The sequence below is a fragment of the Eulemur rufifrons genome, chromosome 17 (genome assembly GCF_041146395.1).
Source record: "Eulemur rufifrons isolate Redbay chromosome 17, OSU_ERuf_1, whole genome shotgun sequence".
NCBI lineage: Eukaryota > Metazoa > Chordata > Mammalia > Primates > Lemuridae > Eulemur > Eulemur rufifrons.
In genome coordinates, this window is record NC_090999.1 from 65,601,766 (window position 1) to 65,625,829 (window position 24,064).

The following is a 24,064-nucleotide window of genomic DNA, read 5'->3' on the forward strand; positions in this document are numbered from 1 at the left end:
ATGTTACTATGAACCCTTAATTTCTGTCATCTTTCATAAGCCTTTAATTTCTGTCATCTGTCATAAGCCTTTAATTTCTGTCATATAATAAAGGAATTGAAGTAGCCCTGCTCCAAGATAATGGTCTAGTTGGCAGCCCATTAAGGACCTGGCTCTGCCACCGGGACCCCTCCACCATGAAACTTAGGAATGAGAGGGAGTGGGGTGCACAGCAGGAGGCGCATGGAGAGTGAGGGAGCAAAGCTTCATCTGTATTTACAGCCACTCCCCTCCCCATCACTCACATCACCACCTGAATTCCGAGACACCCCACCCTTCGCCCCGTCCATGGAAAAAGATTGGGGACCTCTGGTCTGGGTACATACAGGATCTCATACCTAAATGTGATAGGCAGCCCCTTTCTTGTCCACCCACATTGTGAAGTGAGCTTGCCTTACGCCAGTGGCAGGGCTGGTTATTGTCCAGATGGTTGAAGATTCTCATTTTACGGCAGAGGGCAGAAACCATGCAGGGATAGCTGATAATATACTAATTAGGAAATAAAGGAAAAAATCAAAACCCTTTGGTCTCAATTTCTGTCTTGCAATTTTTATTTTATTACATGCAAAGATTCAAAATAAGATCTTGCCTAGAGGAAAATTTCTCTCTCTCTCTCCAACCCTAAGATAATACAAGATTCTTCACACTTTTTTAAAGTTATTATCAAAACAACCACATTCTGTATCCTGAGATAGGGAAGAAAATCAGGAATGTCTCCAGAAACTTTGGAATATTATCTCTAATAGAAAGAGGTTAGGAATAATAGAGGATAGACTGGAGATTAGGAATGGAGAAAGAATAAATATAAAAATTCTTGAAAAGTTAGATATGTCATAGAAAAAATGTAAATGCCCCTATATGGGAGACTGTCAGGAAAATCCTCTGTATGTGACCCAAAACCTTGATATTAATATATCTTGATGTTTCCTTCTCACATGGAATCAACAGACTGTGACTATGTTCTTGCGGTATATGGAAAGTCTCAGGGCTGCTTTCAAAGAAATAGACTGAATATCTGTGCCAAGAAAAAAAATATATTTATATACCTGAAAATTTTCCTCTATGAATTAATTGAGGAGAAAGTCATCTCTTTGAATGACCAAAATAAGGCAAAAGAAAGTAATGACGATTTCTATTTGGGGTAAGAAAATGAAAGGTCTCCATTCATACCTATCCCCTCTTGTTATAATAGTTGTCTGCTTGTGCCTGTGAAGAGCTGGCTGTGTAATCTAGGCAAAACCAAGTTAGCCACCTCAGCCAAGGTGCCCAAGACATTTCACACTATCAAAGAATTCTGCCTTCAGCAGAAGGCTGAAAATAATGCAAATAATAACTAAATGTTGTTTACTATTGAATTTGATGGGGAATAAAGGGATAGTGAAACTTAAGTCTCTGTGTCTTAAGAATTCTGAAATTTACTTCTTAGGTATTGAAATGAATCTAATACAAGTCTAGCCGTAGAATGGAGAGTCTTCCCTAATTTTGGTAGGCTTGGAGAGTCTCTAACTCAAAGTAATGACTAACTATGATTCAGTATTTATAAATGTTTTATTTAGCTATGGAAAAATGCCTCCATTATTCTCAAGAAAATCAGACTATTCATTCCTATGATTATCTCTGTGATTTAAGTTGTAGCCAAACTAGTGAAGACTGCTTGCAATTTTCTTTCTTTTGTCTTCTCTTTTCTTTTTGTTCAACTAGCATGAATCTTGATGGCTCTGCACAAGAACCTGAAAAGAAGGAATGTTCTCCTGTCTGTGTTGGCAAAGAAGATAACATTAAAAAATCTGGAAGAATGACAGCTGTTGTCCATGATAGAGAAGTGGTCATTTTCTACCACAAAGGGGAATATCATGCTATGGATATTCGCTGTTACCGTAAGAGTTTCTTTTTCATTTGTTAGATTTTATTTTCTAACCACAAAACTATCAAAATTCAATTTTTTTAGTGACTAGATATAATATTCAATTTCTTTTCAGACTCAGGAGGACCTTTACACTTGGGAGAAATAGAGGTATGTAAAATTAAATTGATTTTTAACAAACTCAGATGTTTTCTATTTATATTCTTATTACTTTATTTCATTCTTTATTCAAAAATAATTTATATTTGGTTTGACCTTTATTTTAATGCTTTGAATATAAGCTTCAGTACTCCAGATATTCACAACCCACCCTATAATATAAAGAAAACTATTTCACAGATAAATATTTGTGAGAAATATACATGTCTTTTGACCTGGCAGTTATACTCTGAGATATCTATCCTATGGATATAATTGCACAAATGTTTAAGTATATGTATAGGAAAGGTTCATTGTAGCATTATTTATTATAATGAATAATTGAAGGCAACCTCAATGTTTTAGCAATAGGAAACTGGTTAAATAAATTATGATACAGCCAGGCTGTGGCATTACTGTACTATGCAACAAATTAGTGAGGCAGATCTATGTGTGCTGGTATGGAGGGATGTCAACAATACAGTTATGCCTGAAAAAAGTAAGTCGTAGAATGGTAGTTCTAATGAGATCCCATTTTCTTATCAAAAATTATATTCACTGTTTATATGCTCTGCATAATTTGAATTTTTTTACAATGAATATATATTACCTTTGTAATAAAATATACAGCATAAATATATTTTAAGGAAAGAAACCACACTTTGAAGTCTTAAATGAGAAGAAATGGGGGAAATTGCCTTTGCTTCCTTGCATTCCGACTAGTCACCGAATTTTTTGTTTTCTACTTCATGAAACTGATATCTGTCTGTCTCTCTTACTGGTGCAAAGTACAAGCTTGAATGTAGCATTCCATTCTCTATACTTGATACCTGCCTGGTTCCACATCTGTCTTCATGTTAAAGGACATATGTGTGTTGAAATTGTGAAAATGCAAGTGTTTGCTGACAGTTTTATGGAGGTACAAATCAGTATTACTGCACTTTTGGTGTAGAGGGAAAATTTAAGCATCTGCTGATGTTAATTTCATAGAGTTGCCTTCAGTTTCAGTCCATAATGAGAACTTTAAGGACTTGCTACTCGAAAGTGTTGTCCATAGATCAGCAATCTTGTTGTCACCTGAGAGCTTCTTAGACATGCAGAATCTCATCCACCTCCCCCTCTTACACCTACTGAATTTAAACAGAGCTGCATTTAAACAAGATCCAGGTGATTCCCATGTTGTTTAAAACTTGTCAAGCACTTTATTAAGACAATTAAAAAGTTGAGAATTAGCTACTTTGGATTAAAAAGTGCTGTTCTATTAACGTGCTCTCATGCCTTTAGTAACCCCTCTTGAATTTTATATCTGGGGCATACAGTTCTTCCAGCAGCTAGTGAAAATTCCTATAGAAGCTCTTGAAACCCTCGCCCCATTTCTGTCAAGGAAGTGACATTAACATCTGAAAGATAACAGCACAGCTGGGGTCACATGGTACAGTTCCCTGAGCAAGTCAATCTTCTGATAGAGCTCGAACTGGGTTTCTCATCAACTTTAAGGAACTTGATGACTGTTCTCAGATTAGGTTCTGCTTTATACTGAATAATTTGTTAATGGGAGTAAAAAAAAGAGAGAGAAGCTGGTTTGTTCTTTTAACTTGGTTCTTCTGCAGTAGATTCCGTTCTGAGTCTGTGGTTTATCATGAACATTTGAAATGTCAGAATATTAAATCAGTTATTTTCTTCCCCAGGATTTTGATGGACGACCATGTATCGTTTGCCCCTGGCATAAATACAAAATTACGTTGGCAACAGGAGAAGGACTACACCGGTCCATAAATCCTAAAGATCCATCAGCAAAACCCCAGTGGTCTTCCAAAGGAATAAAGCAAAGGATTCATACAGTGACAGTGGATGATGGAAATATTTATGTGACTCTTTCTAATGAACCTTTTAAATGTGATTCTGATTTTTTTGCCACTGGAGATTTCAAAGTAATTAAGAGTCCTTTCTGATAAAAAAAATATATAGCAATGAAAAATGTATATGTTTGGAAATATTTTTAGAATAACTTTGCTTCAATACCGAAGATGGATTTTTGCCAACATAGACACAACTATTACTTTAAAAATCATATAAATCTGAGAGGTTTAAGAGCATACATACTTAGTATGATATAAGGATTATCATCAGGATCAATAGAATACATTTCATCCAATCCTCTGGATTGATTGGAATCTGAAAGTTATAGGTTTGGGATGTTCAGTTTACAAAGGGTGAAAATAATTTGGAGTAAACAAAATGAATAAAAGGTAAAAAGTAAGATTTAGTAGGAAATACTTTTATAGGACAAAAATCCCTATTTGATATAACATATTTTATTCTGGAAAAGTTTTAATATATGCAAAGTAAACCAAATAGTATAATGAACCTCCCATCATTCAACTTCAACAATTGTCGACATTCTTGTTTCATTTATACTTCTGTGGATTTCCTACTTCTCCTATTTGATTGTTGTTATTATATTTTTTTTAGGTAAAATTTAGATACATTGAAATGATCAAATCTTAACTGTACAATTTGTCCAAATATATAGCAGACATTTTCTACTTTAAAAATGCCTCCAAAACTGAGGTCAATTTACATACTCAAAAATAAGAAACTTACTATTGTGCTAGATATAGAAACCAAATGAACCTTGGTTCAATTTCTCTTCAGTCAAGATAGATCTTGAAGTAAGGAAGCCACACATAGCTGCTGCCCAGCCATGAGAGATGTAAAGTCCCCTATTTAGTGAGCCAGTGTGCTTAGAATTAAATGCCTTATAGGGAATTTTCAAATAAAGGAATTTTTTTTTAATTTTTAGAGAACTTTGTGCATGTGTGCACAACTGTTTCCTGTAAATGTTACAGAGAGAAGAGATCTAAGGTTTTGTTCCTCAAAGTTCACAAGCAAGGTTGATGTTCAGTTGGTTTACCCTGGTTTTACCGTGCTGGTTATTTATGGCCAGCAGTGTTCTGATTGCCTGGTGCCCACACTGTACCAGTTGTTAAGTATTTTGAATAACACTTTAGGAATAACACCGATCATGCAAAACTCAGCAGCACATAGAATGTAAGAGTAAGTGGGACCAGAAAGAACTAGGATGAGTAGATGATGAATTCAGAGTGAGAAGAGCTGTTGTCAAGTCTGGAACCTAGTCTCAAAGGACAGTAATCTTAGTGGCATAGGATTAAATTAAGAGTCTAAACCTAATACTTAACATTCTAAGGGGCCTACCTGGACTCTTTCCCTTGGTTATTGTAAAAAGAGTAAGTGAATAAGGTGTGTATGGAAAACGCTCTGCTTACAGAACCCTTTGCTACATATTATTACATTTCCTTTTCTGCTGGAATATGGGCAACGTGAGCAGCACTTGCTACTCATTTCTCAGACTACTTATGAGCCAGACTTGGGCTTTTTATAAATACTGTTTACGGCAGCAGCTACTCACTAGGTACAAAAAATGTACTATCTCTGGGATAGGTCCATCCCAACCTATTATATCAGGTGCTAATCCTTCAATGACCAGTCAGGTCTTAACATATGTCCAGAATTTAAAGCATATAGAAGAAATCAAAGTACCTCCTGCAGGCAAAAACTGTGGCATTGGTTTGCAGCTCAGGAGCCAGTGGCAATAGTGAGTAGTATGCACTTGATTTCTCATATCACATCATGTCCTGTCCTCATGTACAGAAATATTTTCATCAGATTTGTAAATAATATTTAATTGTATAAAGGTATGGCAGCTATGAATTGCAAGTCCTTCATAACTTTGCAAGTGAGTTATAAAAGAAATATTAATAGGCAGACTCAAACTCTGTAGTCTACAGATAAAAAATATTCTTTTATTATCTCTGAAAAAGATATGTAGCATTTTGATAGGGTTTTTTCTCCCAGATAAATAATTAGATATGAAAAATAAGTCTTTAATAGAAACATACATGTATTATAAATATACCCATGTTATAAACCACAAGTGTAAAGTCTAACCCACCAAAGGGTGAATTTTCTTGTTCATTAAAAATATATAGCCAAAACATAAATTCTACATCAAGATTGATTTTATTTTCTCTACCATGTAAGTATTAGAGAATGACATTTTAGTAGTAATTCCCTTCCTTTTTTTTTTTTTTTTTTAAAAGCAGAGCAATTCAGTACATTTAAACTAGTCTCCTAGCTTAGTCAGATGCAGTGTGCCATTAGATAACTCTTAAGCTCTGTTCAGTGATATTTGTGTCCAGATTTGCTCATTCATTCGTTTCAGTTGATTGGTCAAACACAGAATGTAAAACCTGGATCTTATTACTCTGCCTATTAGAAGGAAGCTTAGGGTGATCTGAAATGTTGTCTGGCTTCTCTGGCAATGACCTGTAAGGTTTTGCTTCGATTTCACTGTCAGGAAATATAGGCTCCGAAAGCGCTGGTTCAGAAAAAGCTTTTCTAAAATTTTCATTCTCCTCTCTGTTTTGCCGTATGGATTCTTCTTCTTGGAAAATGTTCTTTACTTTCTCCAGCACAGCATTGACACAGACTGCCTATATAATAAACAATTTTTTGAAAAGTAAAGTTTCTTTTTAAGCTACTACAGCAAATCAAAAGGACAATAAAATGTTTAACATAAAGTCATTAATCTACATATTCTAATAAAAAAGCACTTCCTTTCAGGAGCCCCCTGACACATGATAAGTGTTGGCAGATTGATTCCTTGTTCTAAATATATTACACCACAATCTAGAGAGCAATTTAAAACCTAGTATACTTCAATAAAGATGGGTTTTACATCTTTTTTCCCAATTCGTTACATGTTTTACATCTTTATTCTCCTGATTTAACCAAATGAAACATTTTCTGAGAGATGGAATTTATCCCCAAACATGTTAATATTTCAAAGTATATTTTTTGTTTTAATTTTCTTTCCCCTAGACTTTTTGGTGAATTAATTTGGCTCATAAGAAAAGGAAATTTTCAATATAAAATTATTTTGTGTAACAAGAGAATGGTAACTTAGTTTGTGAATGGTACCATTAAAGATAATACTGTACAGTACGCTATTGTATAGTATTATCTTTAGCATTATATAACATAAGTAGGTTTATGTCTAGATTCTAATAGTTTTCTTAACTTACCAAATAAATTAGTGCCGCATATGAAGCATATATTATGCTAGTTAAAGCAGTCTTTGCTGGAAAGGAGATGATTTCAAACAAAGAACCCTTTCTGACCTGCAAAAACAGAAAAGATTTTCTTATTAAAACAAGAATTTTCAATGTCATATTTATAATGTTATTTGTAAAATGAGAATTTAAATTTTTTTTCCTAAAGAAGGTCATCTACTTTAGAGCTATCTGGGCTTTTTACACGTTGTGAAAATATATTAGTTTAGTTTTCTCTTTTTAACAAGAAGATACTTTCTTTTGCTAATCCAAACCTATAAAAACCTTGCATTTCTGCAATCTAAATTACTTTAACTTTTCATAATTACCAACTGTGCACACTAGGAGGTGCTGCTGTGCACATTAGAAAAACAGTCATTTTTTTGTTCAAATTCCTGTAATCATTCTTTACTAAATTATTCATAACCTCAATTAAGCAAACAGCAATCAAAATACTAAGCATTTCCTAGAGATTAATGACCTGCTTGGAAATGTTAATCATGAGACTGCTCAAGGCCAGCATTAACCTTAGATGATCGATTATTAAGCTTCAGAAAATGCTCTGTGCTCATATCCAGCATGCTATTTTGAAATGTAGAGAAGTATGAATTTGCCTCTCCTATGATGTTTCTAGTTTCTGGCAATAGGTGTCCCTGTCTCAAACATATCAGAATAACATATTCAGTTTAAGGGAATCATACTGTCTTATAGGCTACCTCTGCTGCCTTGGGCAGGATATGAAAATGAGCACATTAGAAAAAACATTCCCTTCCCATTCAGCAGTGAAGTGGCAGTTAACCACGCTTCTCTGAAGAGCCAAGCCACTCAATGGCTTTGATAAACTCCCAAAAGGTACAGGCTGTAACTAATAAAATCATGTAAATGCACAGTAAAAAAAAATGCACACAATGTTCATTACATATTGTTCATTGAAAAGTTATTTATAACATTGAAAAAACTCAAGCAATGATACCAGAATGGTTAGGAAAATTATGCTATATCCACTCAATGGTATATTATGTAGCCTTTTGTTTTTATTTTTAATTGACACATTATAATTGTACATATTTATGGGATACAATTTGGTGTTAGGATACATATCTATGTTGTATAATGATACAATCAGAGTAGTTGGTGTATCTATCACCTCATGAATTTATCATTTCCTTGTGGTGAGGACATTTAAAAGCCTCTCTTAGAGCTGTTTTGTAATATACGAAGTTTTACTGCTAGCCACAGTCACCCTACTGTGCAATAGAACCGCAGGATTTAGTCCTCCTATCTAATTGTAACTTTGTACCTCTTGGCCAACCTCTCCCCACCCACCCCTCCCTCTTCCTCATCCCGTCTCTGGTAACTGCTGTTCTACTCTCTTCCGTCAACTTTTTTTTTTTTTTTTTTTAAGATTTCACGTATGAGTGAGGTCATGTGGTAATTGTCTTTCTGTGTGTGGCTTATTTCATTTAATGTGATATTCTCCAGGTTCATCCTTGTCGCAAATGGCAGGATTCCATTATTTTTTATGGCTGAATAGTATTCAATTGTGTATCTATACAACGTTTTCTTTATCCATTAATCCACAGTTGGACACGTAGGTTGATTCCATATTTTGTCTATTGTGAATAGTATGCAGCCTTTTAAAAGGTGCTTCCAAAGAACGTGTGATAATATTTGATTGAACAAACACTCATATGACACTGTGTACCAGGTCCTGTCGTATATGCTTTATAAACATTCTCATTTATAAACATTTCTTAAAACAATCCTCTGAAGTTTGTATTAGTATTCCACAAATGGAGAACAGACAAAGGAGAGGTAGGTAACTTACCCATGGTAACATAACTAGTAAGCAGCAAAGTCATATTTAAACCAGGACAGAAGCGCATAACCTGATCATTAAGCTGTGCGGCCAACACAGCTGTGCCGCCGTGGCAAACGCTGCTTACGTAGAGTGGTAAGAACCGTATTACAAGGATAGACTCTGGAGCAAAGAGATGTAGGTTCATCTCCCTGCTCCAGGGTTTATGAATAATGAAACCTTGAACAAATTAATTCTTCTCGCTAAGCTTCAGTTCCCTCATTTCTACATTGCGAATAACAGCAATATTTATCTCACAGGTTTTCTGTGCAGATAAGAAAGAAAATGTTTGTAAAGTGCTTAGCAAAATGTCTGCATACAGGTTGCATTAAGGGACATGGGAGGCATTGTTAGTACCTCATGCTATATGAGAAAGAGCAAGGTTCAAGACTGTAAGCATAATGAGTATGATTGATTCCGTTTATGTAATGTACAAATCTGGGTCAAACTAATCCGTGCTGTTGGAAGTCAAGAAAACGGTTATCCTGCAAGGGTGGGGTTGGCAACTGGAAGGCAGCACGAGGAGATGTCTTGGGTGCTGCTTACCAAGATGTGTTCAAGCTATGAAAATTCATTGAGCTGTACACTTAATGATTTGTGTGCTATTCGGTATACTTCAATTTTAAAATTTTAAAATTCTGTGTCTAATATTTTTGTGATTAAAATGAATACAATTAACATTGCATGGAAAAAGTTTAGACAGAAATGCACCAAAATTTTAGCTGCTATTATGTTTTAGAAATGTAGCTTTGTTTAGTTAACATTTATAGAACATTTATTACATGCCAGATTCTATTCTAATGGCTTTCCTTGCATTGTTTCATTTTATCCTCTTAAAAAACCTATGAAATAAGAACATGGGTTCAGAGAGATTAAATTCTTTCTTGTTTTCTGTATTTTCCAAATTAAGTTGAAAGCACATATGGTATTTTTATAAATGAAATTATTATAAAATATAAGCTGGGCACATTGGCTTATGCCTGTAATCCCAACTGAGGTGGGAGGATCACTTGAGGCCAGGAATTCAAGATGAACCTGGGCAACATAGTGAGACCCTACCTCTAAAAAAAAAAAAAAAGAAAGAAAGAAATTATGAAAATATGGGTGTTCTGCATCTTGCTATAGTATGGTCAGTTTTTGCTTATTGCTGCCACTACCAAATGAAGAATGAAATTGCCCACCACAATTTACCTTCCTCCCCCTTAAGTGATTTCTGGAATGCTGAAAGCAAGAATACTATCTAACTTAGTGGCTAAGAGTTGGGGGTAGGGGCACTGGGAGTGGGGAGAAGGCTGTTGCCATTCCTTCCTTGCTCTTCAGACCACACCGTCTCCTAGATGTAGGGATGGGTAGGGGCACTTTTAGCCCACCCCCTCCATAAGTCAACCTGCAAAATTTCCCAGAGTTCCTGGCTTCTAGGAAGAGTTTCCAGGAACTAGAAGAAGCAAAATGGCAGCATGCCTTTGAATCCTACTGTTAGGCTGCAAGGAGACAAACATATGAGAGCAGACTCTCTAAGGAGAAGAAAAACAGATACCCTCTAATAAAGTAACTCCTAGCAGCGTGAAAAGCTTCATGAGTTTGTGAATATATAAATACATAGTGGGAGGTCCATATTCAATAACTAGTAGGCCACATACAATAATAATAAAAGTTGTGGCTGCCTGAGAAACCACTCTGTTTCTATTTCACTACATCTTTCTCAGATTTTTTTCCTTAACCTAAAAGTAATTAAAACTAATTAGTTTCAAAATAAATTATGTATTTGATATATGTTATGCTTCTGAATAATTAATTTTTATATTGCCTAAAGGTCACTTTTTAACTATTTTAATGCTTTTAATAAATACTTTTTATTCCTGTAACAAATCATCCCTGTAAAAAACATATTTCCTCCAAAATTTATGTGGCTACTGGCAAGTAGCCATTTTTCAATTTTATGACTCACTTGCAGTACATATTTTTCATATTATAAACCATGCTCTTTCATTTTTGGCTTGCTTTGAGCAGGAATAGTATATGGTAAAAATCGAGATAAATAAACAGAAATTTGGTAAATGGGAGTTTTCAGACTATCTTGGCCTATTTCAAAATTTTTATCTTAACCCTTATATTACTTTCATTTTATTTCCATATTTGGGTTAAAAGTATCTTGGCATCAATGTTATATCCATATATTTCTTTTTTTAATTTAGTCACATTAACATGTAAAATATATGCATATTTGAACCGTAAAAACATTTCAACCTTTAAACTTCTCCCACATATTTTTCACTGCCTCATCTCATAAAAGAATTGTCTGTGTTCATCTTATTTTCACTAATGAGATAAATCACAGAAAAAAGCCAACTACAGGCATTTTAGAAAATAAAGATCCACTTATCCGTGACCTAAAGGTTGGAGAATTACCAGGCCCCACATAGTTCACGTTGTCTAAAACCACCGTGATGAGGGATTCCAGTGGAGTCACAGGGCAAGCTCAGGGATTCATGAACAAATGTTGCAAGAAACACTGACTGCTGTTCGTAGATAGCACCAAAAAAAAAAAAAAGTATTTTCTGTAAGTTTGGAAAAGCTAAAGGACCATGTCTTTGCTTAGCCACTTACAACACTCGTGAATATAGCAAGGACTCCTAGCAGTGCACGGTAAAGAAAGCTGTTGGACTTTGTTTACCCCAGTGTTAACATCCTGTGGAACGCTGTTTTTGAATAAGCTTTTTTTTTTTTTTTTAAGTTTTATTTATTTATTTAGAGACAGAGTCTCACTCTGTTGCCCGGGCTAGAGTGCCGTGGCATCAGCCTAGCTCACAGCAACCTCAAACTCCTGGGCTCAAGCGATCCTACTGCCTCAGCCTCCCAGGTAGCTGGGACTACAGGCATGCACCACCATGCCCGGCTAATTTTTTCTATATACTTTTAGTTGTCCAGCTAATTTCTTTCTATTTTTAGTAGAGACAGGGGGTCTCGCTCTTGCTCAGGCTGGTCTCGAACTCCTGACCTCGAGTGATCCTCCCGCCTCAGCCTCCCAGAGTGCTAGGATTACAGGCATGAGCCACCACGCCTGGCCTGAACAAGCCGATGGTCTGTCTCATAGAGGCTCAAATGTCCCGACCTCTTGGCCAACTTGGAGAATTAGTATATATTAATAATTGAAGGGCCCAGGGGTTCTACTTTCTAGGAAATGTCCTCTTTTCCCAGGTCTGGATTATAGCAGCTAAGTTAGCCTCATGGCAGGTCCATCAAGGACCTACAGAAATTCTGGATATTTGTGAGGTTTATAGTTTTAACTCCAAACTAGAGTCTACCTTAAAGGGTCGGGGGTGAGGAACTTAGATAAGTTCCTGCCCTTCATCCTGAAAAGAGAGCACAAGTTCACTGGGATCCACCTACGGCTCAGGCGTTTTAGAAGCTGAGGATTTTCTTCACTTTTGTCCATATATTACCCTATACCACTCCACAGTGCCTGTACACAGTACTATAGAAACACTCATCTCTAGTGCCATGATAGGAATGATTCTCTCACAGGAAGAGCTCCTGGTCCTGTGGCCCTGCCAAAATCAACAACCACGTCTGGGAGCTGACGTGTCTTGGCTGAAGTCAGCAATTGAGCTGACTATCTAGGTCACTGCAGCCTAGAGCAGCTGCAGGCTTCACGCAGCCAGGCAGCCCACAAGGCTGAGCAGATGCACCATTCTGTGACTATTGCTGTCGGAGATGTTGAAAACCACCAGGGCGTTCTGTACTAAAAGTTTTCCAATCCTGAGGCCTCTTATAGAACTAGTCATGATTGTATAACATCACTGCAGTCTCAGCCCTGCAAAACCTGGAGGGATTTGAGGAGCAACTTGACTCAGCATCCGTAAGAGCCAGCTGCAAAGGAAGTCTTTTCTAGCAGCATGGCCAGCCGGAGAGGCTTGACCCCAACTCTGTGTGCTCATGTCACACAGGCTGTCAGAATCTCTTCAGGTCCCTTGTGTCGGTTGGGTCTTTCTTGTATTTGGCACAACATCTTCCAATATGCCAAGATGTGTCGGACATGCTCTAGAGCTGAACTCCCACTAGAAAGGCCAGGTAGCTCGTTGAGGGAGATCCTGAGCCAGCCTCCAGTCTCTGATTACCTTGAGGACACATTACTGCATGCTGCATCTCAGAACTCCCACGTCGAAGGGCTGAAATGCTAGTTCTTGTCAGTGTCCTAATGAAAATGCTCCTCTATTTCTGTGTTCCCGAGGGAAGTTATTGCCTCACTGGTATTTTCAGCCGCATAATATGAGAGAAAATAATACAGGAGAGTTTTGGTAGAACCATTTTAGGTACTCCAGGTACAAATGCATCTTTTCATCATTCTTCACCTTTACATCAGTGACCAGACAGAGCATATGAAGGACATATTGGAAATACACCTTCTCACAAGTTAACCTGGCCACTTACTTGCCCATAGCTAAGTTTCTATAAAGTAATATCCTTCATGCATCCACAAAGCATATCCCCCTGCGTAGTAATTCCAGCTTTTGTATCTTTTATATGCCCACAACACAAAGCTCCACCTTGACACAGGCAGCCTGGCAATTCTTGAAGGAATTCATGCTGGGATCCACTCTGGCTGACCTGAACTCTGTCTGATGTGGCTTCTCCATGTTGTGACACTTTCCTCTCAGCACACTCTGGTCCCATGGGTACACTCCACTCACACTCCGTTGACCTCTGACACATCTCACGCATTCTTCTGTTGTACCCTGATTCTCCAGGTCATTGTCTTCACATTCATAGTTGTATATCTGTCCTCAGTGAGCCTTTCCAACTTGAGATATATTGTTTTCTTCCTTGTTACAACTTAGTTTCCCCCCCAGTGGCAATTCTGATTCTCTACCCTGGCTATTGTATGTTACTCAACTAAAGCTTCTCCCTCACTCTCAGCTCTCAAGGACCCTGGAACCTCTGACCTGGGACTGTTCTATTTGTCTCACTCACTCCAGCCCTATGGAACTACTTATGTTCCCCAAATAAGTCAAACCATCCTCTCACCTCAGTGTCTTAATATGTACTGTTCTCTTCCTGGAATGATTCTCCTACTTCTTGCCCGGCTAACACCTCCTCCTTAAAGGCGCAGACACAGTACCCTATCTTCTAGAAAGCCTACACTGACCACTCTTTAGAATTACATGCCCCTTCCTGATGCTTCCCTAGTGCACTTTGTGCCCTTTGATTGTGCACGTGCTCTGCCCTACTGCCATTGCTTGCTTATGTACCTCTCAGCCCCACAGTCCATAGGGCAAGGGTGAGACGTTTCTGAATCCTTAAAATCTAAACTAGGGATTTTGCATATCAGGTTCACAATAAATGTTTGTTGAATAAATGAAAAAGTAGAATTATACTTCACTTACTTCCAAAAATAAATTTAACCATCTTATATTTAATATTAAATCTTGTAAAAGAAGATACTAAGAAGTTAAAGCCAAAGAACATCTGGTTCCAGCACCATGGCAGACTGAGCTAATGTGGAACCCCTCACTCAGAAACACCTAGAGTTCTATATAAGATGAAATCCAAAAGATGTAATACAAGACTGAGTTTACAAAATAGAAAGCAATCCCCCCAACCCGTGCCAGGGAAGCAGCCAAGAGTGTGAGTTTATGTGCCAGGAACTCTGAGGAGGTTATTGGACCCTAAAATACTGGTTGGGTGGTTGAGTTTTAATACAGAGGCTGGAGATGAGACTTGGATGGATAGGAGGTGGTGATTGGGCCTTAAAAGAAAAAAGCAGGAAATCTGGGGGAAACACCAAATAGAAGTTCCAGAAATGATAAATATAATGTTTTAAACTTAAAATACACTGAATAATAAAAGCATATTAGGCACACGGATAGTTCAGAGGAAATTACTCAGAATGCATCAAAAAGAAATAAAGAGAAGGAAAAAACAAGGAAGGTAAAAAGACATACAGAATAAAATCAGAAGATCCAAAGTATGTTTTATAGGCATTCCAGAAGAAAAGTTTAGAGAAAATGAGGGAGGAATATTTGAAGAAATAATAGCTAAGAATTTTCCAAAACTGACAAAGTTATCCTCAGATTCAGGAATCACAATGATTCCCAAGAAAATGTACTCTTCCTGAAGAACAGTTTGACAACAGCTGATAAAGTTGAAGCTATCCCTGCTGACCCAGAAATCCCTCTTCTAGATCTGTAACTGGAAAATGCCTCATATATATGGGCAAGGAGTCATTTGCAAGAAAGTTCACTGAAGCCTTGTTTGTAATAGAAAAAAATTGGAAATGAAATTGTTCATCTGTCCAGTAACAGATAAATTGTGGATTCTTTTTTCTTACAATGGAATACCACAAAGAAGTTAAAATAATAAACCATGGCTACATATATCAATAATGTTGAGTTACAAAGGAATTTTCAGAAGGTTAAGTACAGTAAAATAAATTTACATAAATTTTAAGTATACATAAAACAATACTATATGTTGTTAGTAGATATATACAAATGTAATGAAAATATCAAAGTATGCGTGGAAATGTTCACATCAACTTCAGGATAATGATTACCTCTGGTAGAGAAGAAAGGAAAAAGAATTAGAATATGGTTAATTTATTTCTTTTTATAAAAGGAGAGATCTGAAGGCAATATAGCAAAATATTGCCACCAGTTTAAATTTGGGTGGGACTTCTGGTACATTATTTTCTGTATATTTTGAAATATTTCATTGATAAGAATTTTAAAAATTAAAGCTAGATCCTAAGACAATCGGAACAAGAACAAAGGAGAAGAGATTCCTTAGGTAATGATTTTGAACTGATGTCAACAGAGATAGTCACAGTTAACATACAGCCCTGGGACAAGTCACTGAGTCCCTCCTAAGGCTTGTTTCTTTTACCTCTGGTTCCTGGAATAAGTCATCAGAACTGACCTCTAAATTTACATCAGAAACTCATTGTCAGTCAGGCAAAAAGGCAAACACATTGTGTTTCTTTTATTAATAGCTCTCATTACTGAACAAAGGAAACATGCAAGTTCAACTGGAAAAGAGATTTCTTTTCCTGCCAGTGAATTTTGTGAGTGTTGGGAGGCAATTCCCCAAAGGCCATTCCTGTAAAGACTGGCCTTTTGAGGGGGGAAAAAAAAAGACTTGTTGAATAGCAAACAGGCTTGGAAAGTCGAGAAAGTGCATCTATCTGGGGACAGACATCTAGAGATGCGCTTCCCCAGACATGCCACAGGGCACCTCCTTTCCCCTGAGACATTTACTTACATTCCAGGGTAATGAATTCTCTCTCTCTCTCTCTGGAAAGAAGGCTGGGGAGTTGTGCCAGTGTCCCTATAAAAAGCTCAGAGTCTCCTAGTTTCAGGGTTCCTCTCTCCTGAGATGCAACATACTACACGCACAGGTAACATCTGGCCCGCGTCACACTGCCCTGTGGAATTTAATCATAGGGACCCAACACAAGATATTGCTCTGGCTGATGATTTGCTGTGAATAATAAACAAATGGTGTCTCTGATCCAAGGCTCTTGTGTCTTTGTGTGTGAGTGTGCATGTGTGCGCGTCTGCATGTGGGTGTGTGTATAACTATGGAAGGCTAATTTGTTAGCTTGTGAGTAGTGTAAAATCCCAGGTCCTTCACAGTCCAGACTTAGCAGAGAAGCAAAAAGGAAGCATCTGAATAACGTAATGGACAGCATCTTTAAATATGATTTCATACTAAATAAAGAAATATTCTTTAAAGGACATTTCTTCTATCAATCTTCCATAAAAACTACAGGTTTGACAATGCAAGGAAAGAAACAGCAAGGCAAGACATTAGACTCAGAAAAATATTTCAGAGGGAATTTAAGATAATATGGTTCAGCTATGTTTCTTTTTGATGATCTAAAAGTACAGGAATAAAGCCTATAGTTTTTAGAGAATCCAGTGGCTAGCAAACACAAACTATTTTTTACTTTCTCAGACATCAGGTATTATAAGGGAGTCTTTTATAAATGCTGTTCTTAGGCAATTCATAGTTGAAATATCTGATGGTTTCTGGAAATGTCAAAGTCATTGATTAAAGAGAGACTCCTACATAGCAGGTATTTTGTTGATTTTGGCCACCCAGCATCCATTTTATCCTCTTCTTGGAACAGTCCAGATTTTTGTTTGAGCATTCACCATTCCACAGCACTCTCAGGCATGCAGTCTGGAGAGGGGTCCAACTCCAGCTCTAGGGATAAAGCAGATAAGCAAGGCCTAGGACAATCAGTGCATCTCATGTCCTTGGTTTGGAGGTAAGCACTGAGCCATGCTTTAAAGTGAGCATGAGGACTTCGCCCGGAATGTGGGGTCAAGGACTCTCTGTTTTCTGCTTGGAATTGAACCTGGAAGAATGTAGCCCTAGGAATGCTGCAAATTATCTTGCGACCATGAAGGGAAAGCCAGTCTAAGAATGGAGTCAACATAGAGAAAGCAGAACTAAGAAATGCAGAGAGGAAGAGAAATGGGATCTGGAAGGCATCATTTCAGTACCTGTATCCAGCTATGTCTGGAATCTTAACAACTCTGGATTATTTACACAAATCTCCTTTTTTTGGCTTAACCTAGTTTGAGCCTGGTTTTCTCCCTCTTTAACAAAAGAGTTCAAATCAATTCACTCTGAGGTTTAGATGCCAGACTTGCAGACAAGATCTGAATTTTTTCTGTAGTGAAAATTTTGGATGCTTTGTATAATGCCCAGACTGAAAAATCAAGAGTTCTGTGCCATAAAGTTTAGAAAACAAGAAATCAGTCCTAAAAAAGTTTTAAGAGCTGCTGTTTTTAACAAAATATAACAGAGCCTCAATAAAACAGTGTAGAAAATGTAATTTGAAATGTACTTGGATATTGATGAGTTTATCAAAATAAGTTTATAGTTAAATACACTGAATATATTATGTCAAACAAAGATGATCTTGGAAACACAATAAAGTTATGAGAAAAAAAGGAACAAAACACAACCATTTGTAAGGCTTGTCGTAGGATTTCTTTCGGGTTTGACATATGTGGTAATCAGCATGCTTGTATTTAAGTCAAATCGTTTGAAATTGACAGTTTCATATAGTTCAATCAAATAATGACACAGAAAAAAATCCCCATTACTTCCCCTTTCAGATTTATTTAAACCAGAGAGTGTACTCTATTATTTTTAAGAGGCCAAATCATTCTTTTCTCTCATCCAAATATATCTGTAGGACAGATGTAGGACATGTAGGATGATCAAATGCACTACATTTTCATTTTTCAATGTTGCAAATTTAAAATCGTTTCTTTAAAAAGGGTCCACATCTTGTGTAAATGCAACATTCACTTACCTGCATGTTATATAGGGGTTGCCTGGGCGCATTAACTTCTCTCAGCAGACGACGAGATATGTCCCTTAACTCTAAAAGTCTGCATGTGAGCTGAGGCTGCAGAAGTTTGGCCACTGATTTGGAGGATCTGGATATGCTGCTTAATCCTCGAATTAATGTTCCCCGGTTAACCTTGGCTAAAGCAATAGCCATCCTGACTTTGGATGGTTTCTGCATAGGTTCTCTTTTCTGAAAAATAAGCCTTAGAAAAGTAACTGATGTGTGATTCTCCAATGCATTATTAAAATCTGCTTCTGGCAGAGACTGAGTACATTTTGGGCGATGTCGTCCCAATAATTATATACCCCGTACAGCCCATTGATTACCTTGCTATGTACTTAACTCTTTATGTGAATATATATTTTTTCCTTAGAATAAATATCCAGAATTGAAGTAACTAGACAAGTAATTTTTTCATTTTTCTCTCTGGATTTAGATCTTTTTTTGCATTGAAGTTTTAAAGAGCTCTTTCAAAAGTAAACAAGGATTCAATGTTTGAATTATTTAAACAATAATACTTATTCAAACTATTACAAATATTTTCCCAGTTTAAATTTTTTGATGGAATATTTTGAATTTTTTATCCATGTATAGGAAATTCTTGGATCTAGAATCTTATCCTTCTATACAAAGATAACATAAATTTAGTCAAAAATTTACAAAATATTTGTTAAAACTGGCTACTAATGAAGGATTGAAGATAAATTATCTTACATAATAATAAATATCCTGAGCTTGATAAAATTGCTTTAAAATCTCTTTTCTACCAGATTAAAGTTTTTAAATGAGGCAATACATCATACGTAAAATATATATAATGTATGCATATCATTTAAAGAAAAATAAAACAAATACCCTGTATACTAATCAACAAGCTTAAGAAACTTTTACTTCTCAAAACTTTAGAAATTCTGTCAGCATTCTGATAAAAAAAAAAGTATGGCATTACCAAGACACATGCCATGTAATTCTTTCTTTGCTCTACCAGAAAGTGAACCATGGGGAAATGACTTTATCATAACAGATTTCTCTTATTCCAGAAAGGATAATTTGAATAAAAAAATTTTAGTTCCCCAATTTTAGTACACATTTCTTTGTTAAATTCAAAGGTTTACTACTTTAAATTCCTCATATGGAAGTCATTTGCAAGTATAAACCTTTAAAAATTACTCTTTACTAAGGATGCAGATTCTAAGGGTATTGGAGTCTGGGCTGCTTGGGACAGAAGGGGTGGAAAGGACAGGACCTCAGAAGCCACCATCTCAAGCCAAGATTCTAAAATTAACTTTCTCAGCCTCAGAAAGAGAATTTCCTTCAAAACCTTTAGCCATGAAGAACTATTCAGTAACAATTATTCTGGTTATATTCTGGGTATGTTTCTCCACAAAAGTTTCACAATCACTCTATCAAGTGTTTTTGCTCCAGACCAACAAGTTGGCCTTTTCCTAAACAAATATATGGCCTGGGGGGAAAGATTTAAATAAAAACCACAAAATTTAGAGATTTATAATACAACCCAATTAACAAAGCCCTCTAAGTATTCTTAAAACCATTCCTTCCAGTATGTTTGGGAATTGTGGATCATCCTGGAAATTAAAAAAAAAGAAAGTTGCAGCACTTACAATCTGGTCTTTTAGAAACAATCTAGTAAACAACTATTACTAATGTTTTCTGAATAATTTATTTCTGAAGAGCAAATAACTTCAAATACATTATAACATCTCCCAACTACTCAGATTTCTTGCCAATCTCAGCAATACATTCTTCAAAGTAAATGGGGGGGAAAAGAACAATGTGTTTTGAAAGTAAGAAAAAAGGTAACTAATAATTTTTATGTTCCTCTCTGAGTGGGGTAAAGTTCTTGCAAGTAAATGACTTCAATAAGTTGGAAACGGGAACTCAAGAGTTTTTTCTTTGGGGACCAGAATATATGATTTCACCATAAACCATGCGTATGGCTCTAGTGATAATGAGGCTATTCAGAGAGTAGAAAGAGGTGAAGGGAGTTGAGAGGAAAGTTGAAATTTATTTGATTAAATAAAACCTCAGTTTCTCTAATGTTGGCAAGGAGGAGAGAATCACAGCTTGAAAAAGATAACAGAGCTTTCCATGCCTGTCTCTGGTTTCCTAGGGTTCACCTTGAGGTTTTCTCAATAATTTTGTCACTACTGTCCAAACCTTAACCGTTTGATATCCTACAGTGATGGACACCTGCCCATCTCTTTCCTTCATACTCCAGAGCATAGCCAAGACAAGTCTCTAATGTTTCAAAAGACTTTATATCAATGCAAAAGGAGAAGCAACTAGACACGAAGTCCAAGATAGGGAATTAGAAAATCAAGTTTGCCCTTGGAACTTTGAAGCCTTCCCTGTCCTACTTAGCTGACCTGCCCACCATCTGGATGCCATCTTACCACTATGCATCCACACTTCAGTATCACCCCTCCTCCAAAACTAGACCCAAGAGAGGAGAGCCAGAGGGAGAGAGTGGTCTCCTCCCTGACAGCCTAAGGCCAGCCTTCTGAGTTCTGGTGTCCAATATCCAACCACGCCCTGCCACTTCCCACGATGACTGGTACTGGGCATGCCCACTTCCCCCAGGGCTATTTTCTTATGTTACAGACCACATCAGTATTCTTATCTGAATTCATTGCAGTAAGCTCTGCTCCCCTTCACCTCATACAAGAAATGGGTTTGTACGGTGGCTGTACAGGAGTTGTGGGCTGTAAAAGTAGAGAGACTGCTGGAGTCTGTTCTATCTTCTGGAAGTGCGTTCTACAAGTTCTAGAGCCCTACCATAGCTGAGAAAGTTCAGAGGTCCAGACAGTTAAAACTCTTAAGTGATTTGATGGTAAACAAGAATGCCTACCAATTCATTTATTTTAGAAATGTATGGGCTTAGTAATTTGAGTCATTTGAATGTATAACAATTACCTTCTATTCAGATCAAAGAAGAGAAAATTATTTTTGCTAAACAAGGGTTTAAGTACATAGCAAGCCTGGTAAATAAGGGGTTCCACAGAAGTAAATTTTCTGGGTAACTAAAATTTTACCCGCTAAGTATTGGCTTAATTTTTATGGCATGGAAGATAACTTTCAAAAATGTATCCCATGCTTGACTTCTTTGGGGAGTCTGATGGCTGCTAACCCTTCCCTTCTTTTTCTCTCCATTTCTTCTCTTTCAAAGAATTTCATTCTTGCCATTCTGTTCTTACCTTTGATTCCCTGCTGACCCCTTTAAACAATGGCATTTGGGGGCTTCTATCCTATGCCCTCTCTCTTCTTGAGCAATGATATTTATCATCTTGGTTTAACTGAACACTATAGTTATAGATTTGCTTTAACTATACACTAAAACTATATGCTACATACTGATGACTCCTAAATATACATCCTCAGCCCAGACTTCTTTTGAGCTTCCAACCTATATATCTAATTTATAACTCAGCTCCATGGCTTCGGCAGGATGTGGAATAATGCCTCAAATTGTGATCCAATTAAGCTCGTTATTGTTATCTCCGAAGCTGCTCTTCCTCATACAGTCTTCTGTCCTAGTTAATAGGATCACTATTCTTCTAGTCATCCAAGAAATGCAGAGTCTTCCTCAACTCCTATATATTCCCTCTCATCCCACACTGTCAGTTTCAAAATAGGCTAAATATCTTTTGTCTCTCATTCTTTCTATTCTCAACATCAGTGTCCTTGTTCTTAGTCGTCATTTGCAACAGAATCTCACTAGAAGCTTTGACTCCGTTCAGACCTCATTACCACTAGAGAAGTATTTTCAAAGTGCAAATCGAATGCCATTTCTATGCTCAAAATCTTTCTGTGACTAATATCTGTGTTATAATTAAGAAGAAGTCCAATCTTTTTTACATGGCATACAAAGACCTCCATATTCTAACTCCTGGTTACATTTCCTAATTTTCTGCTGTTTCCTGCCTCAACCCTTCCATCCTACGTGCTATTTACTCATATTTACTTGGCATTCTGGGGACATCCTGTGCTGTTTCACACTTTTTGGCCTAACTCACACTGGCAATGGAATATTCTTTTCTGCCCCTACCCACTTACCCTACCCTTTTCTTTACCTTGAAAACTCCTATTCATCCTTTGGGACCCAATTTAAAAACATCCTTCCTCCATGAAGCTTTCCCTGACCATCCTACCTGAGTAGGTAGAGTCAATTACTTCTCTAAATTAGATATACCTTTCTAACACTTACCATATTCTAATATAATTACTTGTTTACAATTCTGTCTCCATTAGATTAAGATCACTGGCTGAAGGGATCATGTCTCGCTTATTTCTGTGTTCCCTCTCCCAAGCAATGGTGAGATATTTAGTAAATGTCTGATGGCTGGTTTTCTAGATGAATGGTTGAAATGAAATATATAGACTGTGATTACTCCGTTACTCAGAGTGCTTTTTTATTTAGGGCTATGTACATCATGTTTGACATTGCCAAAAGTCTGATTTCTGGGTAAGTGGATTGTTAACTGTACCATGTAACTTCACAGCATATTCTATTCCAACTGTGGTCGAAATGACTGACGCACACTTTTCCATTAAGAGACATGTACCTTAGAGTAAGTTAGGTTACAGGTGTCCCCTAAAAAAGATGTTACTTTTTCCTGACTATATGTCTCTTTAAAAAATATCTACCCCCCTCCTCCTCCACTCCCAGTATTTTATCTATTTCAAATCCTGGAACAGAAGTTTAAAAAATATACATGTATACTTTGTTTAAATTGATACCATTAGTTTCTTTCCATTTTAAAACACACATTCATACTGTAGTTGCCTTTCCATTGTTACAATTTATCTCAGTTAAGTTTTTGCACTAATTTCATTGTCATAGATCTTAGCTAAAGTATATCTAGGTATTTTTCTGGTTTTTACAATGCAGTTGTGGCTATGAGAGACTGCCATTTCCAATCTAATGACACAGTGATTGTCTTTAAACTTAATTCATCTATCTACCTCACTTCTTGGCCCACAATCTCTCTGTTTTCCATAGATCCTTCCCAATGAGTAAGATTTGAAATTTGTTTTTCTGAGACAAAGCTAATGTTTTCTTAAGCTTCAAGCACTGATCTCAAAATCAAGCATTAAGTAGTATTATACTAAAAATATAATATACTTTTTGTATTCTTTTTGAAAGTTATGAAATCACATTACCTGATTAGACTGTGATAATCTCAGGATGGTAGGGAATTCATCTTTAAACTCATCTACAAGGTCCATGATTACTTTCTGGATCCCCTCGACTAAGAAAAAAAGAGGTTAGGGGAAAAAAAAACACAACTTTTAAAACATCCCCTAAATGATTCAAAAGAACATAAAACACTGGGTCAACCTCCTAGGTGCCTGGGAAAGCTAGGGAACCCTAGGGGATTTTATTCCCAGTTGTTCCCACACCCATATCCCCTTCACAACAAGATGGTGTATACTTCTTCCAGAAAAGTTCTTCAACACCTGTCCACATATCCACCCAACAGGTTTGATTGGCATGATGAGTTCTTGCTTGGGCTCCTAGTGCTTAGCAAGCCTGCTGGCCTGGGCAATGCTTGTCCTACTCTGCCCTTAATGAGGGATAAGAGTAGCCTTCCACTCAGCAGAGCTAGCAAGGACAGAACCTGCAGGTCACTGCCGGAATGCTTTAT

General features: G+C 36.8%; 2 protein-coding genes across 2 annotated transcripts; one reads left to right on the forward strand and one right to left on the reverse strand.

Annotated features, from left to right (window-relative positions):
* The first annotated feature begins 1,741 nt into the window (after positions 1 to 1,741).
* RFESD (Rieske Fe-S domain containing) lies at positions 1,742 to 3,993 on the forward strand. Its single transcript, XM_069492234.1, has 3 exons — positions 1,742 to 1,916; positions 2,019 to 2,053; positions 3,730 to 3,993. The coding sequence occupies exons 1-3, from the start codon at positions 1,742 to 1,744 to the stop codon at positions 3,991 to 3,993; spliced, it is 474 nt and encodes a 157-aa protein (XP_069348335.1).
* Positions 3,994 to 5,945: 1,952 nt separating this feature from the next.
* Positions 5,946 to 24,049, reverse strand: SPATA9 (spermatogenesis associated 9). Its single transcript, XM_069492665.1, has 5 exons — positions 23,852 to 24,049; positions 23,580 to 23,668; positions 18,360 to 18,587; positions 7,147 to 7,242; positions 5,946 to 6,555 (listed from the first exon to the last, which is right to left on the reverse strand). Exons 1-5 carry the CDS (start codon positions 23,910 to 23,912, stop codon positions 6,268 to 6,270), a joined length of 762 nt encoding a protein of 253 aa, XP_069348766.1. The 5' UTR covers positions 23,913 to 24,049; the 3' UTR covers positions 5,946 to 6,267.
* Positions 24,050 to 24,064: the final 15 nt, after the last annotated feature.

Coding starts and splice junctions, on each gene's coding strand:
- RFESD (XM_069492234.1), top strand. CDS start 1,742: ATGAATCTTGATGGCTCTGCACAAGAACCTGAAAAGAAGGAATGTTCT. Junction 1,917..2,018: donor TATGGATATTCGCTGTTACC/GTAAGAGTTTCT, acceptor ATTTCTTTTCAG/ACTCAGGAGGACCTTTACAC. Junction 2,054..3,729: donor TACACTTGGGAGAAATAGAG/GTATGTAAAATT, acceptor TTTCTTCCCCAG/GATTTTGATGGACGACCATG.
- SPATA9 (XM_069492665.1), bottom strand. CDS start 23,912: ATGCCAATCAAACCTGTTGGGTGGATATGTGGACAGGTGTTGAAGAAC. Junction 18,588..23,579: donor GATTATCACAGTCTAATCAG/GTAATGTGATTT, acceptor CTTATTTTTCAG/AAAAGAGAACCTATGCAGAA. Junction 7,243..18,359: donor AACCCCTATATAACATGCAG/GTAAGTGAATGT, acceptor CTGTTTTTGCAG/GTCAGAAAGGGTTCTTTGTT.